This window comes from Chaetura pelagica, unplaced genomic scaffold (genome assembly GCF_000747805.2).
Source record: "Chaetura pelagica isolate M959 unplaced genomic scaffold, ChaPel_1.0 scaffold53, whole genome shotgun sequence".
Taxonomy (NCBI): Eukaryota; Metazoa; Chordata; class Aves; order Apodiformes; family Apodidae; genus Chaetura; species Chaetura pelagica.
The window spans coordinates 1,270,292-1,294,556 of NW_009952880.1; the positions used below are offsets into that span (position 1 = coordinate 1,270,292).

General features: G+C 36.3%; 1 protein-coding gene across 2 annotated transcripts in view; it reads right to left on the bottom strand.

Annotated features, from left to right (window-relative positions):
- Positions 1-24,265, bottom strand: part of CSMD3 (CUB and Sushi multiple domains 3) — a 545,585-nt gene that overhangs the window by 343,515 nt on the left and 177,805 nt on the right. For both annotated transcript variants that reach the window (XM_009995351.1, XM_009995350.1), the window contains exons 5-6: positions 16,172-16,379; positions 3-115 (exon numbers count right to left, since the gene is read on the bottom strand). In XM_009995351.1, the coding sequence (XP_009993653.1) occupies positions 3-115; positions 16,172-16,379 (321 nt within the window). The remainder of the gene's footprint in view (positions 1-2; positions 116-16,171; positions 16,380-24,265) is intronic.

Genomic DNA, 24,265 nt, shown 5'->3' on the forward strand with positions numbered 1-24,265 from the left:
ACCTTGGTAGTGAGTACTAAATCCACGGTATCTGTGATTGCTGTCTGTTACAAAATGTAGTCTGAGCCAGTTCTTGTTGCTGATAACTGGAGGAGGTATATTCATTCCAGAGAGCCTGAATTAAAACAATCAAATAAAACATTATTATTAAAAGATTTTTAAATTATCAGGGCTTAAGATCAGTAGATTTTAATATACCTCTTATAAAGGTTTTGTATGGAAACCTCTTTTTTTTTTTTTTTTTCCCCCCTAACACATCATTGACAAACTTTCTTTGGGACTACTTATTTGAAAATATGTTGTATGTTACAACAAGCATGAATAGACAAGATTGTTCACTATGCATGACCAAGTCTTGGAATACAAATCAGCACTAATCCAGAAAACACACTATCACATTATTGGTCAGGCACAGCATTATTATGATGCAAGTGCATGACACTGAGGCTAGAAAGAGATTGTGCCAATTGAGGTCAACCCATGGATTTCTGCAGAAAGTGCTCTGGACACCAGGAAAAGGATCATACTCCATGACTTTCATGTTATGAATATGGAACATAAGAGCTTAGATTATGTAGATCACCACCTACAACTACAAAAAACAGATATTTTTTCAAAAGTATTTTTTATAAAATCCCAGTACAAAAAAGTAAGAAATACTCCATCACTTCAATAAATCTGAAAATCAGTTATCAGAAGTACAAGAAGAGTAGAGTCGTGGTGGATTGACACCAGCTGGAAACTAAGCACCACACAAGTACTCACATGCCTGCCCCCAGGAACCAGATAGAGGGGAGAACAGGAGAGCAAAAGCAAGAAAATACCTGGGTCTTCAAATGTCAGTGTAAAAAATGAAAAGTGGAGGGAAAAAGCATCAAAAAAGCATGTGATTCAAAGGCAATAATTCACCATATCCCACAAATAGATCAATCAAGCCGGCAATACTATGAAAGCCTTACGTCTTAGCATGACTAGGTGCACAAGTAGATCTCATATATATGCAGTACAAAATCTTAAGTACTCATTTTGGTCCTAATTGCAGCTGTGTGAAATCTTTCTCATCAGTATTATTTGCTTGTTGAAATAAAAATGCTACATAAAAAGTTTTTATTTAAAAAGGGTAAAGTACCACATATTTTGATAAGGCCTATTGTGCTTTTTCCATGTACATGTATATATGAGTGGGACTAAATGCTTACATAGCATAATACAAACACTACTAAAGACAAGAGTCTCCTGCCCCTTTGAAAGGATACTGATTCATTTTAGTTATTCAGCTAGTGGGATAAAAACAATTTACCCTATGACTCTTCTTGTCAAGTTCATTATGATGTCTGAAAGACTGAAAAAAAGGTCTTTGTTTTAAGAATGTTGGTGTTGAAATACATGAAAGCTGGAAAATGTTCCATTTTGAAATAAAATTACTGCTGCATAAAGCAAGTACACAAGAAACCACTGTATGAACATTAAATAAATAAAGGTTAAAAAAAAAGGTCTGACTGACAAAGTTTGTAGTACTCTGAATATGAAAAGCTGAAAAGTGCCAAGATCAATAAATATTTTTTTAACTTCAGAAGTAGATTCCATCTTATAAAACCAGGTGTTCATACGTCAAAGTTTCTCCAATTAATCTGTTGACTTGCCAGAATAACAAAGTATGAGGAAACGTAAAAGGAGACTTCCAAACACAAATACTTTGAAATGTTATTCTATGACACAAGTAATTTGTTGTTTTTGACACATGTAATAAGCGTAACAGTGATGGACAGTGTTGCTCTCCTGATTGCCTGAAGGTCTAGTTGCTAGTTTGGTTTGGCGTGGGTTTTGTTAGTGGGGGAAGGGTCCCAGGGGTGGCTCCTGTAAGAAGCTGCTGATAAGCTCCACAAAAATGCAGCCACACCTCTGGCCGAGACTGAGCCATCAGAGACAACAGATGCACCTCTGCAATGAATATACATAAGAAGGGGAAACAAACTTATATAAGACCTGTGAGCAGAGGATAGGGGGTGGTGGACAGCAGAGGTGAGAACAGTGCCAAAGCAGAGAGATCAAGGTCAGTCAACAAGTAGGGGGAGGAGGTGCCTGAGAGGTTCACCAGCAGTTTGTGGTGAGATGACTTGCTGCCCCCTGCAGCCCACACAGGAGCAGGGTGGAGCATCCCGTGAAGAAGCACGGTGTAGCACCAGTGGACCTGCCAGTCATGGAGGAATCTGCACCAGGAGACATCAGTGTTCCCGAAGTACCCTGTGATGTCGCATGCCCTCACTGGAGCACTCGGTTCCTGAGGGACTGCACCTCGTGGGAGGAACTCATGTTACAGGGGTTCATGAAGGACTCTCTCCCACAGGAGGGACCCCGTGGGGAAGCAGAGAAAGACTGAGGATTTCCCCTCCCTGAGGAGGAAGAAACAGCAGAAAACAAGTGATGCACTGACTCTATCCCCACTCCTTGTCCCCCTGTGCCACTGGGGGGAGGAGGTAGAGAAATCAGCAACAAAGTAATTTGGGCCTACAAGAAGGCAGGGGTGGGGTAAAGTATTTAAGCTTTGTTTTTTGTTTTGTCTGTGTCATGTTTGAAACCGATTAGATTGAATCTCTTTGTCTTTGTCTCTATCCATGAGTTTCTAGTTAGCTCTTGTCCTCCCTAGCCCACAGTGGGGGGTGGAGTGAGTAAGCAAGCTTGGTTCTTTATTGTGATTTAGGTCGAAAACACAACTCCTACTAGCTCATCTTACCCTCTTCCAGTTTAAAACCATTAGTCCTAAGACAATTCTGTCAGATCAACACAAAGCCTGTGGCCACTTCCCAATAAGGGAAAAGTCCTATTTATTTGACTACTCATTAATATTAGTATTGCCACATTCACACTAAAAAAACTTGGGAGGCATAGGAAATAGGAAGGAAACAGTAGTTCTCATTGCAGCTAATTCTCATTTTACTTTTCTCCTTAGTACTTCATGCAACTACAGTAGTTAAAATGAAAAGCACATACAGGTATGCAATATTCAAACTGGTAAAAGACTCTAATCAAATTTTCTGTACAGCATAAAGGGAAATTGGTATGCAACTCTTGCTGGAGATAAAGTTTAAAATGTAAGTCAAACTACTCCCACTCTGCAGCACAATTAGCAACCCCATGGGTCTTATTAGAAAAAGTACTTTTAGGATCTGAAAGTTTTCCTGAGTATATGCCACTCTAGTTATCCATAGTTAGATATTAAATCCAAATGCAAATGTATCTTAACAGAGCTGTTCCTTAATATTAGAATAGTAATTCAAAATGCTGTCATGTTAAGCTTGAGTCAGTTACGTTTTGCATCTTTTTTGAGGGTTATAATAAGACAGTGCAAGTCCTGAAATGTCTTTAAAGAACAACTCATCAATACAAAGTTAAGAAGATAAAAATTAAGCAGCTTGACTCAAACTATGGGTGATCTTTTTCTGAAGAGTTCATTCCTTACTTCTTATTTTCTGACTCTGAAAATATTATCAAGGTAGATACTGAGCTGTGTCAGAAAAGGCTACTCTTATGCATAATTTAAACAGAATTTAAATATAATTGCTGTCCAGAAATCCATGCAGATTAGTCACAGAACCATTCATTTCAGTTAGCTTCCACTTTTTTTATGGTGAATTAATATTTTTCTCTTCTATATCTCAAACATCTGGTATCCTTCTGGTCGAACTGCATTAATCATATAAGATACTTACTTTTTTTAAATTGCTTACATTTATCTTTAATGACCTTCCCCTCTTCTACAATGTATCTGTAAGCTAATAAATTTCTTACTCAATAATTTTGTAGGACATTTATCTTAGACTGCTTGACATATATAAAGAAATTATCATCCTTTATTCCATTAAAAACAACAACAACCCACCAAATACAGACAAACAAACAAGCATAAAGAGATAATGTGTTGTTTGCCACCATAAAAATCTAAGATACAATTGGAAACTTCCATAACCCTAAGGGCACCCTCCTAGCCTTGACTGAGAACCCTGATGACCCTCTGCCCTTGGGCCCTGGAACCCCATTCCAGTTCAGCCTAAGCCAGCCCTAGGTCTCTCCCATGACACAGTTGGTGAGGGAAGAAACTAGGGAAGCCACCCAACTAGACCTTTTGTTTGCAAACAAAGGATTTGTGTGCAATGTGATGGTTGGAGGCCATCTTGGGCATAGCAATCATGAAAAGACAGAGTTTCCAATTCTTGCAGAAGTAAGGGAGGGGGTTAGCAGAACTGCCACCTTGGACTTCTGGAGGGTAGACTTTTGCCTGTTTAGAAAATGGTTGACAAGAGTCCCTTAGGAGGCAGTGCTGAAGAGCAAAGGAGACCAAGAAGGCTAGATGCTCTTGAGGAAGGAAATCTAAAGGCACAGGAACTTGTGTCCCCATGTGCCAGAAGATGAGCCAGGAGATGCCAGCAGGGAAGAAAACAAGCCTAGCTGAACAGAGACCTTTGGTTGGAACTTGGGAAAAAAAAAAAAAAAAGAGTTCATGTCCTTTGGAAGAAGAGGAGGCAACACAGGGGGACTAAAAAGATGTTGCTAGGCTATGCTGGGAAGAAGTTAGAAGGGTCAAAGCCCAATCAGAAATTAATGAGGCTACTGCCATCAAATACAATAAAATTATTTCTATCAATACATTAACAACAAAAGGACTATGAAGAATCTTCATCCTTTATGCAATGCAAGGGGGAAGCAGTGACAAAGTATAAGGCTGATATACTTAATGCCTTCTTTGCTTCAGTCTTTAGTACTAAGACAAATTGTTTTTCAGATACAGAGCCCTCTAAGCTGGAAGACAGGGAATGGGAGCAGAGTGAAGCCCTCATAATCCAAAGGGAAATGGTTACCAAACTGCTACACCACTTAGACACAAAAAAGTCTATGGGGCCAGATGGGATCCACAACAGGTACTGAAGGAACTGGCAGAAGTGTTCAACAAGCCACTTCCCATCCTCTATCAGCAGTCCTGGCTAACCAGGGAGGTCCCAGTTGACTGAGGGTTAACAAATGTGATGCTTATCTACTGAAAGGGCCAGAAGGCTTGATTCAAGGAACTACAGGCCTGTCAGTCTGACCTTGCTGCAGGGGAAGATTATGGAGCAGATCATCTTGAGTGCCATCACATGGTACATGCAGGACAACAAAGCTACAAAGACCAACCAACATGGGTTCATGACAGGCAGGTGCTGCTTGACAGACCTGATCTCCTACTGTGACAAGGTGGCCCACTTAGTGAATGAGGAAGAGGCTGTGGATGTTGTCTACGTAAGACTTTAGTAAAGTCTTTGACAGTTTCTTACAGTATTCTCTTGGAGAAACTGGCTGCTCATGGCTTGGACAGGTGCACACTTTCTGAGTAAACACCTGCCAGACGGCAGGCCCAAGGACTTGTGATGAATGCAGTTAAATGCAGTTTGTGACTGGTCACAACTGGTGTTTCCCAGAGCTCAGTACTAGGGCAAGCTCTCTTTAATATCTTTGTCAATCACCTGGATGAGAGGATTGAATGCACCCTCAGTAACTTTGCAGATTACACTAAGTTGGTTAGAAGTGTTCATCTGCTTGAGGCCAGTTGCATGTGGGCCCAGGACAGCTGCATGAGGTTCAACAAGAACAAATGTGAAGTCCTGTACTTGGGTCACTACAAGGCCATGCAATGCTACAGGCTTAGGAAAGAATGGCTGGTAACCTGTCTGGCAGAAAGGGACCTGGGGATGCTGGTTGACATCTGGATTCAAAAGTCTTCAATTTACAGCTGTAAATACACATATATGTTAAATGAATATTTGTGCTTAAAAGGTAAATATAATATTTTCATTGTGATAAAAAGCAAATATAATTTCTGATATAAGCAAATATAATTTGTTCTTAATTCTCTTTTTTTGCCTATCCCTCTCCCCAAAACCTGTGAGCAAAGTAAGCCTACTAAAGAATTCTGGCTTCTATATAGACACAAATCATATGTGTATTAAAATAGTTCTTTATAATAAAATTCATGTAAGCATTTAATATATTGACTAATGTGAGAATTTACTTTTGCACACACAAAAGCAGGCATATGCACATGCACACACACAATTATGTGAATAGTGCACACAAGGACATACTGCGCACTAATGTTTGTTAAGAGTATTTAATTTTTTGTGTTTTCCTGATGTACTTACTGAGTATTATTCCTCTGTCTCGGTATTTCCTCCATATTTTATATTTATGCCTTTGTCTTCTTCATTTAATCTACAACATTTTGCACTTGCCTGAAGTCAATCTCACCTTGGTGATGTATGCATGTTCACTTCACGTTGTCAGCATCATTTTGAAGTATACTTCAGTTATAGTGTCATTAATGATATTCATGGATAATGCTTATTCCAATATCCAAGATGCAGCAAAAACAATTAAAAGTTACCAAGCCTAGAACTAAGCCAGCAAAGATGCAACACAAAATTATTACAAAGACTAACCAGTAACTATTCTTTGTATGTATTTTCCCAACAAAGTACACAACCTATTTAGAGACAACTCCAAGCCTTTTTTTTCTGTTAGTTTGTAATGAGAAAAAAAAAGTAGTAAATAGGATTAGATTTTGTGTTAAGCAATTTTTCATCACTTACTCCATTATTTCTTTCCATGATTTAGAGCTAACTGGCTTTCTTACAACTCCCAGATGTCCTGTCCTTTTCCCTGTTATTTCCTGTGCACTGTTTTTTCTTGTTTTCTTTCTAATTCTTTTGTATTTATGAACTCCATCATTGCCTCTTACATCCTTTCATAGCTGTAATTCAGTAACTGTGATAGCCTTTCTTAATGTGTGCTCACAGCTTCTTATTATCTTATGCTTTTACTCATTAGTGATGTGGTCCTTTTCTCACATTTCGAAAAAATTTTTATCTGTATAGCCTTATGACTGCACTAGGAGCTTTAATACTCTCTTATATATAACTTTCTTTTGTATAGTCTCTTATTATGCATTCAATATATTCACTTCCATTTACTGCCAGATCTCCTGCAGAATATCTTAACCATTTTTTGAAGTTTGTTCTGGTAGATTTTTTTAATGTCTGTTGTCCTTGTACTTACTATTGCATACTGCTTATTATTACTACTCGATACAGTACCTCTACATCCTCTTATTTTTTATTCTATTTGATACAATACCTTACAAAATACCCTATGTTTTTAGCTGGCTGCTAAACTCATTTCTTTTAGAGTTAGTCTCAGACTTCAGTTGAGAGTGTATTATCTTTTTTAATGGAAGAAAAAAAAAAATATCTTCACCAACCCAGTTGGTTTTCATTAACTAGTTTTCAGTCTGAACACCACGCAAGTTACTCCTGTCATCAATTATGAACCATTAAAATTTAAATCTAGGTCCCATATTTTAGGATGCAGCTAAAGGAAAATTAGACACCAGCAACACAGGATATGTTGCCAAGTACTATGGACCCCACTGTGTAAACTGAACTAGACAATTGCAATACCAGGTTAATTTCTTACCTTCTTCTTTCATCAGTAAGAAGCTTTCAAAAAGTAAGAAATAGTAACACTGAATAGATTGAGCTTTAACTTAATTCAAGTTGCATTTGTTTTAAACAGCAATACATCATTGAAATTACAAGTCTGGGGATGGAAGTTTTATTTCTGTGCATTGAATTCTTCTAGAACAGATTAGTACAGGGTGTTGTTCTACTTCACAGTTTTCGGGACTTGGTCCAAAGTCACTAAAACTATGAGAAATGGCAAAATTCCAATGTATGGCTGTAAATGTCTAATGCATAGACTGCAGTAATAAAAACCATTTCCAGATCATTTAGCAAAGCTGTAGTTTGATGCTTAGCAAAATTTTTAGTATAAATAACATAACTTTCAGCTAGCTAGCATAAATCTATCAACAAATTTGTGGAAGATTTTGCTATCAGATTCCTTTGTAATGCAAAACTGAATGAAAAAGTAATACTCTAAGGACTGTTAGCCTTTGCTGCTGTTATCATAATCTCTCATTTACTTCCATTGGATTTAAACCATATTTTTAATTGCAGTCAACACTGTAATACTCCCACATTTTTAAGGACATTTCCCTTTATTATAATTAATTGTCTTGGCCGTAGAAACAAACAAACAAACAAACAAATACCTGAGAGAAAAACACCCTCCAAAAAACCATAGCACAAACAAGGATAGATGGCTGCATTTTGGAATTTAATTTCAAATTCTGTAAGGTATACAGAATTTTTAAGTTTTGTGTAAAAGTCAAAAGCTTTGGTTCAAGGTTGGTTGGGGGTTTGTTTTGAAAGACATGATGTCACCTACTAAACAGAACTTAAGCGTCATTGCAACCTTAATGAGGAAAAGAAGTTGTGTGACAGTGCTATACAACCACATGAAAGATGTCAGAATCTGTATTATATGCTTCAAGGATGAGAGAATTCTACTGAGTCAAATAAAAGTTCTGGTATGGAAAAAGTTGACTGAGAAATATGAAGGCTCCAGCAACCTACTGGACCTTAAACATAATGATCCAAGAAGCAGCCAAGAAAGACTAACAGTTCACTTAATTGACATATACATGTATCTTTCATTAATAAGCTTTTTAGTAGTGAGAAGAAAAGTCCAAAAGAATTCCTTATTGGCTAGAAAATTAAACCAGTCAAAAATTACATTAAAAGTATTGCCCTCATCTTAATATTTGTTATGATTAAACATTAGGTAATACCAGGTGAAATACTAAATTGCATATTTGCTGGCACCTAAAATGATCACTTGGCAGATTTTATTACGAGCCTTAAATGACAGCAAAATATTTTTACAACTTAAACTGAAAACTCCTGATCTTCAGCCCCCAAAATGCAGTAGCAGATAATTCACCCAGAGTTTCAGAAACTATTACTATTAAAAATGAGATTCATCCCTTTATACACCATAACAATTTCCAGCAACTTTACAGACTAGGCCTCTTGAATGAAGCCCTTGAAGCAGGCCTTTATGTTAAATACCCTGTGATATTTTTTCTTTTTATACATTTGTGGTTCATTTTTCAATCTATTTATGTTTTTAAAACATAATCTATAACATCACATGGCAATGACTTTTACAACTTAATTACATATGCTACCAAAAAATTCTACCTTTGGTTTCAATTCTTCTGTCTAATAAATCATTTAATATCCCTATTTATTTTAGTGTAAGAAATAAAAAACAAGTATTCCTTATTTACCTGACATATGATATTCACAAAACCTTCATATACCTTCTCACTTACTTGTTTTCAAGATTTAAAAGCTTTAGCTTATTTCATTTTTCTCCCTATAGATGATTTTGTTTATCTCTTTCCATCCTTTTTACCTTTTCTGTACTGCTTGTCATGTTATTGTACCTATTTTGACACAGGAGATCTCAAGGAGACAACATTTAACTTTCAAATCCCTAAATTTTTAAAATATGCTTAGAGTAATTTACCCTCAGGGTTTCAAAATAATAAAAAATCATTGTATTTTGTTTAGAAACATCTCAAACTGTCAACTTCAAAAACAGTTTAAAAGTTTATATCATAAAAATATCTATTGAAAGTTACACAATTATTTGGATAGGCTTTTTTAACTTAGAGGTGGAGGGTATCTGAGAATAAGTCAAGTTCAAGGCTTATTTTCAAAGCTCTTGATTGCTGCATTTTCATGTTTTTTTTCATTTGCATCACATATTTTAGGAAGAAATAAACATACAGTAAGCATACATGAATGGCTTATTTTCTTTTTTACTGACAGTTATGTCATGACCAGGGAGCTGTGGGTTGTGATCAGTCACCTGCATATTAGATGGCTTGTAATTATTAAAAATTGCTCTGTCACTAATTTGACATTGTGTGAATCCTTAATATAAATAAATTGCTTTAGCGGGTTCATAGGATGCCTAATGGTTTGTTTTAGTTACTGGTTCATTTTACAAGCCAATCTTCACCCTAAATTACCTGAAGGGATTTTCACAGTTAAAATAGATGGCCAATGACAAAAATCTGAAGCCGCATCTGAAGTTCTGAGTAGTCTGTAGGCCCCATGTAAGCAATGTTTTATTTTGTTGTCAGGATTTAATAATGAACATAAAGTGTTTCATTCATGTATTCAAAACATACTTTTGGCTGTTACAGCCTGAAACATAAATATGGAATTTAGCATATATTTTACCCTACGTACAAAACAAACCAATGGTTTTCATTCAGAATCTAGAAACAAGAGTGACTTTAAGATTATCTCTGCAAGAATTACTTTTCTCTCACAGACTGTCACTTACTTTCCTGAATAAAGTAAAGCAAAATCATGGCAGGGACTGAGAAAACATGACAAGGAAGTGTTAAGTTTTAATTACCCTGGAACAACAAATGAAAAAATTCCGTATTTTGGTTTTACGTTTTTTCTTGGTTGGCAGGTTGGTTTTGGGTTTTTTTTCCCCTACCTTATTTTGAGATTTATGTTATCCTCTGTTTTGTTTAACACACTTTCCCCCGCCATACAAAACATGTAGCACAAAAAAATGGCTATTTCAGCCTTAGTTGTAAGATGTGCCAGTTCAGTCAATGATATTTCAGTCAAGACAATAGCAATCAGCCTCCCTCACTACTCCAGCAATTGCCATCTTGAGAAAACAGGAAACGACCACATCAAAACTTATATTGTACTTGAGTAAGCAAAGTGAAAGTGTTCCTTGTTAAATTATCAAGATATCTTCCTACCTGTTATTTTTCTCAGAAACTGCTGAGTTAAAGAGATTCCAGGCTTCTTTTTTTCTTTTTTTTCCTTTTTTTTTTTGTTTGTTTGGGGATTTTGGGGTTTTGTCTGTTTGCTTGTTTTTGTGGTGTTTTTTTTTGCATTTGTTTGCAGTCAGCCGTATCTGGGCTGCAAAAGCACATTGCCAGCTCATGCTTCTCATCAACCAACACCACCAAATCCTTCTCAGGGATGTTCTCAAGCTACTCTTCATCCAGCCTGTATTTGTGCTTGGGATTACCCCAACCCAAGTGCAGGACCTCGCACTTGCACTTGCTGAACTTCATGTGGTTTGCGTGAGCCCACCTCTCAAGCCTGTCAACATCCCTCTGGATGGCATCCCTTCCCTCCAGTGTGTCACCCACACCACACAGCTTGGTATGGTCAGTAAACTTGTTTAAGGTGCACTCAATCCCACTGTCCATGTCACCAACAAAGATGTTAAACTGTGCTGGTCTTAGTACTGACCCCTGAGGAAGGCCATTGGTCACAGATCTCCACTTGGACACTGAGCTGTTGATCACAATTCTTCCAAGTGTTGCATTGGGGCCAAAACCACGACACACAGATATGACAGTTTCCTAATGTCAGATTCTCCCTTTAAGGAGTAAATCTATTTACTGTACATGTCCCAAAGTAACTAAATATGCCTTTAAAAAAAAAAAAAACAACACAGACTTTAAGTTCTTTACTTGTTAAGTGACAGAGTGAAGATTTTTATCATGTAACTCATGGCTACATGTGCCTATTCTGCCTGAAAAGTCTCAGCCATGTTTGTACTTTGAAGTATAAACTGAGAAAATAATGCAGAAAAAAAATCACTAGAACAGAATACCATGAAGGGCCTTCTTTTTCTTTAGAAGCACACAAGAGCACATAGCACAAAACAACACAGAGAACCCTCCATCTCTCATTAAACATCTAATTGTAGACCTTTTTAATCTCTCAGATTCAAATCTTCATGTTTGTAACATTTTGAGAGTACCAGACATAAAATCAGTTTCAAATTCGTTTTTAAATTATGGTTCCCAAATGGAATCACAGAACAGAATAATGAAAAATGTGTCATTAATATCCACAAATCACTGTGACAAATTCCCCTCCTAACACTACCACTAGGCCTGACCCTACACATTACAGAATGCACTGTGCATCTTGGACTGCTGTGAAAGGCCTCCTGGCAATGCCACAGGTGGAATGCTGAATCACCATGTACTAAATCAAACCACAGAGGCAAACACTAAATGAAAGAAATACCTGGTTTCTGTGGAAAGTTTTTGTTTCCAAGAAAAACACTTCATTTCTGTTCTCAGTCTTTCAGAAAAACAAAGAGGATGAAAACTATAATGCACAATGCATGGATTATCGAAGACTCAATCTAATAGTTATAATACCCCTTCTATTCCCTTCTGCTTACCCTGTTCTACAGTTAAGCATTATCTTTGTTATATTGTTACCTGGTTTAGAAGGGGAGAAGCACTTAGACACTGTAAAACCTGGCTTTTTGCAGTTACACCTTTTTTAATATATATATTTTTATTTTTTTTTTTAGTTAAATCCAATTTAAAAATTAAACCTACCCTCTATCAGTAAACAACTTCTCTGCTAATCACTTCTCAGCAGGTTTTTATGACTGTGCTTTGTTTGTCATACTAATTGAACTTTTTTTTCCATCTATATTTGGCTACAACAGAATCATTCTTCTGAAGACATTTTGTCTGTGTTAAGCAGTACCAATTTGGTCACTATTCTTCAAATTTGAACTCAACTGTATAAGATTACAAACCACCTATCACCTGGGGCATTTAGCATCCTTATTAGAATCATATTACTCATAAATATGACTTTCTGGAGTCCTGCCTCTGAGCATTAAGCACAGATTTAACAAATTTGTATAATAACTAGTGAGAAAACAGAAATAATACCTGAGGCATTGTCAACAGCCGTCATGAATTAAAAAATATATATATATATATATACTTCTAGCTTTCTAATTTGAAGTGCTTTTTCAAAAAAACTATCATCACGCCTGAGGTAGGGTTTTTCCTCCCATTTTAATCTCTATTTATGATCACCTCCTCCTCTCATCTGTTTTGTTTTTTTCTCAGACATATGTTTATTTACATTGGTACTTGTAATAATGAGACATGATTGTTCATGCTGCTACATTTATGTTAGGCAGAGGTTTTCCTCTGCAGCCTTACATTTGAGCATCATTTGATAAAGTGCATTGACTGAATATAAATCTAATCTATTCAGACACTGGATGTTTGCATAAATCAAGTAACTGTTTTGTTGTAAAGACATGATTGAGAACCTCTTATGCTAATACTGCTCTAGGTTAATGGCCAAAACCAGTATACTTAATTTTGAAATGTCTCCTGAAGGTTAATTTTTATTGTAACTGCACTGGAAATAAAGAAAATGTGATGTAGATTTCTAACTTGAATTAACTGCACCTTCTCTACACTTTTTGCCACCCCCTGAAAAAAACAAACAACCAATCCTTTTCTGTAATAACTATCATATTACTGCTCATCCTCATTTAGCTTTTCATTAGCACTAGTTGATGTATTCTTCACTAATATTGCTTACAAGCTCTGCAAATCACTAAATGTTTGCAATTTTGTTCTTTCATGGCAGAAGTAGCACGGGATTAAGAGTCAGAAAATATGAATTTTCATCATAATTAAATTTCAAGTAAAAGCAAAGGCATGGAAAATGGCACAAAAGATGCCATGTACACTTTAGGAAAAGTATTGTTGATGAATATGAGAGTGAGGGACTTTTTATTCTAGTTATTACAGGATGACTATAGAGCTAAAATCAATTGTGCCAGGGAATGATCTCACTGTGTCAGGCCATGAATGCAGAATGACAACACTACCTAAGTCTCCTCTAGAGTTAAAGAGCAACACTCAGGTTGGGTAGCTTGTGGAGAAAATTTATCTGGGCCCTTCCCCATTGTTCTAGGTTGTACTGCTTTCTGTTCATACTGGCCAAAATGTCTGAGGTAATGTGCTGTTATCATGTGTATTGTAAACCTACTGGGTGATGCTTTTTCAACATGGTATAGAGGCTACAAGCATGTGAAAATGTGTGATTTTATTAAAATGCAAAGGTCTCTCATGGAAGAGTGACCAATGACTATATTATTAATAAAGAAGATGAGCCAAACATATTCTTTTTTATACTGTCAACTGAGGTGGAACCTAAGATATTGATCAAACAACAATATCTGATTCAGCCTTAGGGAGAGCGGAATCTTGAGGAAAATAGATCCTCACACAATAGTGATGATCTAGGACTTGGGAGGAAAGTGAAGAGCTAAGTTACTTTGAAGTGAAGAGAAAGGCACAGGCCAATATTCTTCATTACTTCAGAAAATTAATAAGCATGGTGAAAAGGAAGAGAATTTGAATATACAGGGATGCTGTGCTATACAGACAAGCAAACAAATTAAGTTCACAATATTAAAAAATCAAATGGGATCACATCATACCCACTGCAAAGCTCATCAGGAATGCTTCCAGGTCAAGGACAGACCCAAATTGTTAAGAAACAAATAACAAGTTACTTGGAGTAAATTCTGATTTGGCAGCTCAAAAAGTCACGTTAGTGATCTTACTCTTTCTCACCCATACAATCCACAATCTTAAGCTAACAGACAAGTAACAAAATATCTACGATATGATTTTATAATACTACTTACTATCAAGATCAACCAAGATTAATTTTACTAATTTTACACATTCTGTATTATTTGTTCTCCAGAATGAAAGATCAAGAGCCTGGTTTTAGTTTTAGAAGTATACGTCTATGCATACTTTGCAACTAAATCTCAAGCTATAGTCTAAGGAGATATAAAGTATTAGCATTGTAAATCTAATTTAAAAATTGATACTAATTAAGCATTTCAAATCTACTTTTCCTAACATATGGTGGGGGATACTTTTGCATAAAAGAATACATAAGTCTAATTGAGGGAATATAAATTACAAGCTAGAAAAGAATATGTTCTCAATCTGCTTCTTTACATAGCAATTATTAAATTAACATTGTAATTTTTTTCTGTTTTTCAAACAGATACTATGTGAATTTCCATATATAAAGTAATCTTATTACATCATTTAAATATAGCCAAAGCCTTTTGCAGACAAAAGTCATTGTTCAAAACTCATGACTGAAACATGAAACACACTGAAAAGTAACAGAATGCACATTTAGCTATTCAAGTGATTCATACTGTCATTGATGTTACCTCTCAAAAAATTATTAAAGATTTTTGTTTAAACATTATTTTAACTGACAGCTAGTTCAAAATACTTCAGTTGAATAGCCTGATAAACTCAATGACAATTAGGTAATATTCTAATATAGGTAAATTAACTATGTAGGTGACAGTATGAATTAATTAATTCAAATTCTGAAATACTATTTGCTATAGCTGAGACTTACTCTGTGAGCTTCAAATATACCCTGAAGTAGTAAGGAGTACAACGTGCAAGCATCACTTGTAGACACTGAGGCTGGTGCTTTCAAAACTATGTAATTATCCAGTTTAGGATATTTTCTTATAATTATTTTTTTTTGTAGTTTTTTGTATTGGTAATATGAAAAAAAAGACTCTACTAACTTAACTGTGGCTAGCTAACCACCTGTTGTATCACCTGTTGTTCAAATACTCTGTCAGTTGCGAAGAACGCTCATAATGCTTTATGAACCAGGTAAGAGACTAAGACTTTACTGAAGAGCATCACTGTTAATTATTGTTTTATATATATCCTCTTTTTTTTATGAACAAATTATATTTAAACCAAAATAATAAACACAAGATTTGCAATATGCACATTTTGTGAGTACTGTGATGCTTTGTTACCATAAAACTAGCAGAAAACCACAGCATGTATCATTTCTTTTTTCTGCTTAACCGAACCTGATCTTGAAAGAAGTTGTTTACTATTTTATGTCTTCTACATGTTTTACACGATGCATCTTACACCGAGATCAAGACTTGTAGAAGTCAGCGGAGAGAATTGTTACTGTTGCCACATTAACAAACAAAAAAACTAACTTAAATCCTCTCTGAAGTTATTATTTTGGGACTAAAACCCAAACCAAAAAGTGCTGTGTCTACTCAGCTCAGAGTGAAACAGAGGTGAATGAGCCTACATTGCTTTTCATCTTAATGTTACATCTCTGGTATGTATCTGGACAGTATGTTACAACTGGGATTAGAATACCAACATATATACCATAGTAACAATTGTTATTGTGGTGTTTTGTTGCAGGGTTTTTTTTCAGCAGGTTATCTATTGAAAAAAGGAAAAATAACCTAAGTTATCCTTCCATGTCTCATAATCTTTTCCTTTTTTTTACCACATTAAATTTGCCAATACTTGACTTACCATATTGTAGGTGGTTCAGAACCTTCTACTTCCAAATAATCATATTTTTCTTCCATTTGGAAATCTGTAAATATGAGAGAGATGGTATCTCCAGGCTCTGCCACAATTGTCCATGTACAATCCGCATTATTATGATATTCATTAGGAAAGTTGGGGCTCGAGATTATACCACTGGATCCTCTCATAGTTCCTCCACATGCATCCTCAGCTGTTAAAAAAAAATGATAACTGTAATTAAAATGACCCCTTAGGAACCTAAGAATTCCTGTTGAAAATAGATGTTTATTTCCTTTAAGTTAAACAATTGCTTAAGATTTTTTAACGTTACACTAGGAATACTTATAAGGTATTAACAAGTAACTGCTTCAGACTGCTATTATTTTAAAACTGTTATACTAGTGCCAGAACATATTTGTACAATCTACTATCTGTGATTGAGGTTAGCACTATTTCACTCCCTGTACAACAGCATGCAAAAATTTCATTATTTCCTCTTTTGCTCTAACCAAAAATGTTTTCATAAAGCAACTCAAGTTTAATCTCTATCATATGCAGTCTGACACATGATGTGCAGCACATTATAGTGAAAATATTAAGCATAAGAATCCCACCCATCTTATGCTATTGTATAGCTGTATTTTATTTTAGTGATCACGTTGTGATGTTTGTTTTCCAATAATATTTCTCTAATTTTCAAACAGCTGATCAGTTTCCAAAATAAAGCCATTCATGGGTGATTTCCCAAAAGCGAAAGACACTTTCACAATTAAGATGTTTAGAGCAGTCATTTTAATGGGTGTAAATTTCAGTAAATTAAGTTTTTCAAATATGACCATAGAAATACATTTTGTATGATATGTGAATAATCATGACACTATTTGACCAATTATCACAACGAATTATTTATCAGTTGTGACTATGAATACAGCAATTAACACTAAAATGGAAGAAGGCTCAGAGATGGGCAAAGGTGATCTGCCCATAAAGTTCAGGGAATAATGCAAGGTGAGACTAAGCACAGCTGTTGCAAAAAATATCACTTTTATTGCAATACAAAGAGGACAGGAGGGTGGCCTTTGTATTAGGTAAACAGCTGTAAATGGGTGAGTGGATTAACTGGTGATGGAAATGTGCCTCCCTGAGTTCATGAAGAGCTTGGATGTCTCTCTGAGTTAGCCAGAGCAGGAGGGGAGTGAATGTTTGGTTTTGCTCAACATTTTATATTGACAAATGAAAAGTAACAAAAGTTATCTTTCCACATACTTTCCTTTTTTTTGTTTCTTTTTTTCTTTTTTCTTTTACCACATTTAATCGATGCTCTGCTTTCTACAGTCTTATGCTGAATAAATTAGGTAATTATTGGAGAGTTACAAAATAAGACCTTAACATAAACAGAACTAGTGTGACAAGAAAACAATTCTCAAATAGTAATTCACAGATTTCCTTCACTAAGGTAAGGAAACATGACATGTTATGAATCTTCTATTTTAATGCTGCATATACATCCCGTAAGTCCAAAACTGTTTTTGAGGATCTCATGTCAACATCTTCTCCTGTGAGCTAACAAAATTGACTGTGAATCTAGTGTTACTGCTTTCAAAAATGACAATACTTTTCAAATAACTTCACACAAATACTGTGTTACTAGATGGAAATACCTGTCACATTACTTATACAGTTTATTATCCAGTGTTTGAAGCATAATGGAAAAGCAATTCTTGTTTCTGCTTAATCAGAGTGCTAACATGAATCAAACTTGCCCTAGAGCCTGAAAAACTAGTACATTGCTGAAAAAAAGTATTACTAGGACAAAACAGTTTTGAAGGAGTATCACAGAACAAAAGCTTTAAAGAATGCTGATACACTACTCACTTGTAACAGTTCTTGCAGTTCTAACACAACAAAAAAAACGTAAGATTATAAGAAACCTCTTAATTACAGTAGTTAAGATGGTTAAAGCACCAGATTTTGTCTTTTAAAAATTCTGCTAACTTATTATATGAGCATTTAGAAAAACTAAAAACATGAGTTTAAGCTTATTATTTAGAAAGTGCAATTAGCATCCACTAAATACAATAAAACTGAGAAACCTAATTATATCACAGGTTCACGTATTTTACTCTTAAAGGAATAAAAAATATTAAAAAGGTAATGATGAAGTTTTACTTTCATGCATTAAGGACAATGAGGAGAAATTTTAATTGTTAGTTCACAGAAGTAAAAGGTCCATTAAAATAACAGGTAACATACTGGTTGAATGATTTTGAAGAATCAGTATATTGATTTTTAAATATTGATTGAAATATGTTCTATCCAGTGCTGATTTGGAAAAGTTCTTACAGGTACATTTTTATAGCTAATTTGGTGAATCTTATGAAAACTGGAAGGACAAGCAATAGCATGTGAAATAGCTGAAAGTTAAAAGCTGAAAATCTAAGAGTATCATGCAAGACTGAAGACTTAGAATAGCTTTTTTCTCAGCCTCCAAAATAGAAGGCTCTTTTAAAAGTATTGTACTGCATAAGTAATTTTATGGCTTTTCACAAATGCATCATAAGAGAAACCTTTCCTAGTTCCTAATAATATATGAAACGTTTTACTAAAAATTGGGGCCCAACACGACAACAAAGAAACAGCCACATGGGCACTCACTCAACTTTCCCCCCCTGCCCCACTGTGGGATGGGGACACAAAGGCCAACTAGAAGCCCATGGGGTGAGATAAAGGACAAGGAGGGTTCTTCACCGATTAAGGTCCCAGGCAAAACAGACTCAAATTAGGAAAATAATAATTTAATTTCACACCAATCAAACACACACAGGACACAGACAACACAGAGCAATGCTTACGTATGTTACCCCACCCTTCCCTTCTTCCCGGGCCCAAATCTCTTTGTTCCCGGTTTCTCTCCCTGCTTCCCCCCAGCAGCACAGGGGGACAGGGGATGGGGTTTAGAGTCAGTTCACACGCTGATGGTTCCTGCCATGCCATCCTCCTCAGGAAGAAAGATTCCTTACAGTCCCTCCCTGATTCCCCACGGAGTTCCTCCCGTGAGAAAGAGTCCTCCGTGAACCTCTCCTTCGTGAGTCCTTCCCACCAGGTCCGGAGCTGCTCCAGCCTGGGCTTCTCACAGAGCCATGAGCTGCTTCAGGAACAAACTCCCCTGGCGCCGGGGTCTTCCAAAGCTGCATAAGCGGAGTCCACTGGCCAAGTTCACCCCTCCTGGCACCTTCAGGGAATGTTCCACCACATTCCTCCATGAATTCAGGGGGACAGCTGCCATCTCGCTATGGGTTACAGGGAAACGCCTGGTTGGGCACCTTCTTCCCCTTCTTCCTCGCTAACCAATAGAATCTTCACCCAAACACTGCCCTTCACCCCTCCAGCACAGCTCTTTTCTCTCTAACTGCTCGCTCTTCTCAAGTTTTATCTCAGTTCTTTCGTATGTTAATCGCTGAGGCGCATCTATTGTCCCTCTAATGGCTCCTTGGCTGGTTTTGGAGCAGGTGGAGCTTCTCAGCTCCTTACCGGAGCCACTCCTGGTGCCCTTCCCCCACTACCAAAAATCCCGCAAAACCAAACCAGCACAGCAACCGATACAGAAGGACTGTGTTAAAAAACAAGCTGTGTCAATGAGTATGTGTGCTATTTCTGAGCCACATGTGTTTAGAGATTTTTGCCAAAATGTGATTTTGCTACCATCAGCAAACTGACCCAGAAAATTATAATGTATTTTATTATAATTCATGTAACAAACTACATTTAAGTGCTGTAAACATAATAAATAATAGAAACACAGTGCTGTGTTTCTATATTCCTCCACCTACAATATCATTTGCATGTGATTTATTTTGTTACAGTCAGATCCTCTCAGGTAAAGCTCACATCTGGGAGAAGTCTACCAAACATTAGTTTCCATAAAAATATTCAGTGCCCTAAGTTGTGAAGCCACTTGGAAAAAAAATTGATCTTCAAGTAAATGGACAAACACCTAAGCTGACAGTTCTACCATTCATAGTATGTAAGACCCTGACAAATTGAAGAAAATGTAGTAATTGTGTGCAATCTACATTTAGCACCTGCATTTTGTATCATACTGAAAGAGAATAATAGGTTGGATGTCAGCTATGAAACATTACAAGCAAAAGAATAAGTGGTAATGGAATATTTATGAAGACTAACAGTGGCCCCTCTTCTCAATGTGCAACAAGTCCATTAATACATGAAAAAGGAAGAAAGTGAGAAAATATAATCTTTGCAGTGATTTCTGTACAGAACCCAAAGAATCTCTCTTTCACTGCCTTTCCACAACTTTCTGAATTACCTCTGACAAACCACTGAGGTGGGGGTCCTCAAAGATACTTAAATACCTAACGCTACACTCACTGCAATCAAAATGTAATACATGAACAGCAGCAAGTACTTTGAAATAATTAAGTGTCCATCCCTGTTCTTCTGATTTCCAGTTGCCAAATATGGAGAAATACACTCACAGGAATGATGAGAAGACAATACTTTGGTTAAAGACTTGATAGAATTTTACATTATATAATTACAAATACATAGCTAACTTTGATGACCTTTTTTAAAAATATCTACTTCTAATATATCTCAACCATATTTTAAATTAAATTTATTTTGTCATGGGCTGGGAAAATCTATCTAACTTACAAACTTGCAAAAGTTATATGAAGGCATAAATGCAAAAAATGAGCATACTGCCAAGATGTAATTTTTTCAAACAGACTTCTCTGATCTTAACCGTATGCTGAAATGGGAAGATTATTCAAAGTGATATGCAACTGGGGACTTGGCTTTGAAAAGCTTTTCAAGGTATTATGAATTCAAATTAAGATCTATATTTGAATATGTATAAGGACTCTTATATACAAGGAGTATCAGTGATATTGTGATGTAAGTGAAGATTATGAGACTACAAAGATTTTGAGGGTTTGGGTTTTGGTTTTTTTTTGCTTTTTGTGGCCACACACCATTTTTTGATTTAGATATATAGATACATGTTTAAAAAAAAACAAAAACAAAAACAAAAAACCCTTTCTTTAAAACTGTATTATATGTAAAAATGAGTATGCATTTAAATTTTTTTTTTTTTTCTTTTCTAACCATCTTCCTGGTTTGCTGTTTCTGTTCCTTTTTCGTAATAAATTTTGAAAATACACTTTTCTAGTTAAGTCTTATTTAAATTTTCTCTTTATTCATGTAAGTTTCAGTAATACTATAATTTTGCAGAAATATTGAAGTGTAATTTTCAAGGAGATAGATGATCAAAGACAGGCAATGTTATCAGTGATTTATAGACCGCGCAAATTCATGGATCTCAACAAGAACTCAATGAGATTGCACAGCAGATCAAGTTTTAATCTGGCACACAATGTATCATTAATCTTATCTATCTAGATATTTATAGTCTACCAAACAGTTAAATGCAAAACTCAACTCATCACAGAGTAACAGACATCTGTTATCTATGCTGGAAAATAACGTGAGAAAAAAGAGTACAGCAACTTTCCAAGTTTAAACAGTGATCTTTGCAATAGTGTAGTCAATAAAAGTCTGGGGAAGATGAGTCACTTTTGAAGAAATCTATCAAGAAAAGATGAGACGATCTGCAGTAATCTCCTCAATACTGTTATGTTAGCTACAGAGACTGCGAAATTCAATGCCTATTCCTCACAGTGTAGTTCAGGTACAATCTCAGACATAGTAGTGCTGTCTGCTCTTTCAAGCTTTAGACAGTCTTATTTCAGATAAATTAGCTAAGGAATCTAAAGGAATCAGCACTCTATCAATGTCCTTTTAAGCATTTTACAGTCACATTACTGTTCTTAAATATCACATAACTACGTTTCATCTGAAGGTCACAAAAGATCTTTACATTAGAAAACAATAAATTATTTGAGAAACTCGAGTGCTCTTCAACTTTAATATAGGCAAACATGTAACACGAAGTACTGATTCAACTAATATGGTGAAAAACTACTTTACCTTTTCTGCATAGCAAACACATGCACTTATGCATGCATCTACACAAACTACCCATCTAGAGAATTTTACTTGAGATTTAACTTTCTCCATATGGGACTTGAGCACTTTTGGGGTACAAAGAGTCAGCTTCCTCGAAACCCACGGAGTGGGATGAGACAGACTTCAGTGGTGCTAGCTGTTCTGCTATGGCTCTGTGTTTTTAATGATGTCATTGATCCGAGATTGCACATTAATTTACAGTGTAAAGGCACTTAAGATGTGTCTCTGTTCACCCTACTTCCTCAAAAATGGTGCTAGAAAATCTCCCATTACCCAGCCCCAGGCATGCTTGCTGTCCATCCTGTTCCCCAATAAACCTGCAAGCTTTGACCACCAATCCCAATAAACTTAGCACCTGCTTACCAGGTCTGAAAGCCTTTTGGCATATGCAAATGCAGTGTAATGCATATTATGTGTTTTATTTATTATTTTGACACATTCTAAAAATTCAAAATCTAATGAATATATAAATATACATAATTTCTGAAAACATTGATATGTTGTTTTTTTTCTACAAACAAAAAAATAACAAAAAAACCAAAAAAATGTCAGCCTTTCCTCATAATTTATTCACAGAATAACCTAACAGCTTTCAGCAGTTTAAATGAAACTTTTACAAAACATCCATCAACTGAAAATCTTTAAGGATAGCTTTGTTGAGGATTTGTCATTAATGACTTACATAAAATTCATCCAGCTTTTGAAGAGAGGGACATAAAACATTTCTTGGGGATGTATGGAAGTGTCATTGTCTATGGCTTTGTGTTGTGATTTGTAAATCACACAGATTTTAAATACAAATTAAACCCAAGGATTATTATAAGTTTACAGTATTCACATCCACAAATCCTTCTCTTTGCACTTGTATGGTCAGTATAGCTGTAAAATTTATACAGATTTGACAGCCAGCTAAAAATTCAATAGCATCTGTAGCTAAAAAGGCGAGGAAGCTCTAGCAGAAGTTAAATGAAATAAATTGCCTCCTAACCTGCCTCTTTTGAGATAGACCCACACAAGTGAGCTATGACACGGGGAAAACACTACCACAACCCACACAGTTCATGCCTACCTGCAGTCCTGTACTGGGCCAAACTGGCAGGGGTCCTGCATGGGCACCTGTGTGGGAGAATGCTATAAGCTGCCCCATGATGCTCACAGCCAATTCAGGCTGGCTCTGCTGACTCTATGTGTGACAAAATGGGAGACACAGAGGAACTGCTGAAAGGGACAGGACGCTGCATGGGGTACAAATGGGAACACAGGAGGAAACATGTAGCTGTATATAAGGACACACCAAGGATAATGTCACCCCCATCCCTAAGAAGGGTCCAAAGGAGGACCTAGGTAATTATAGAACCATTAGTCACACTTCAGTCCCTGGGAAAGTCATGGAGAAAATCCTCCTGGGGACAGTCACAAGTCAATTGAAGCACGTGATTGGGAAAAGCCAACATTGATTTACCAGGGGCAAAATGTGTTTGATAAACCTGATCACCATCTAAGACAAAGTAACTCAAAAGGCTGATGCAGGGTGACTGGTGGACATCGTCTACCTGGACTTCTCCAAGGCTTTTGATACGGTCCCCCACAGTCTCCTCTTGGAGAAACTGACTAGTTATGGCCTTATCAAGTGGTCTGTGCAGTGGGGTGGGGAACTGGTTGACGGACCATAACCAGAGGGTGATAGAAAATAGTTCCTCCTCCAACTGGCAACTGGAAACAAGTGAGGTTCCATAGGGACTGATACTGGGCCCAGTGCTGTTTAACATCTTCATAAGTGACCTGGGCAGATGGGAGGAGTGGGCAAACAGAAACCTTATGAAGTTCAATGGGGAGACATGTAAGGTCTTGTACCTGGGAATTCATAACCCAGGAGCCAGTTCCAAGTGACTCCAACACAGACCCAACAATTACCAAAACTGAGGCAATCAGCAGTGCTGGTGGCACCTCTGTGATAACATATTTAAGAAAGGGTAAAAAATACTAAGAGAACAAACCGTGCAGACACCAGGATCACTGAAGAAAAGGAGGGAGCACTGGAGCAGAGGT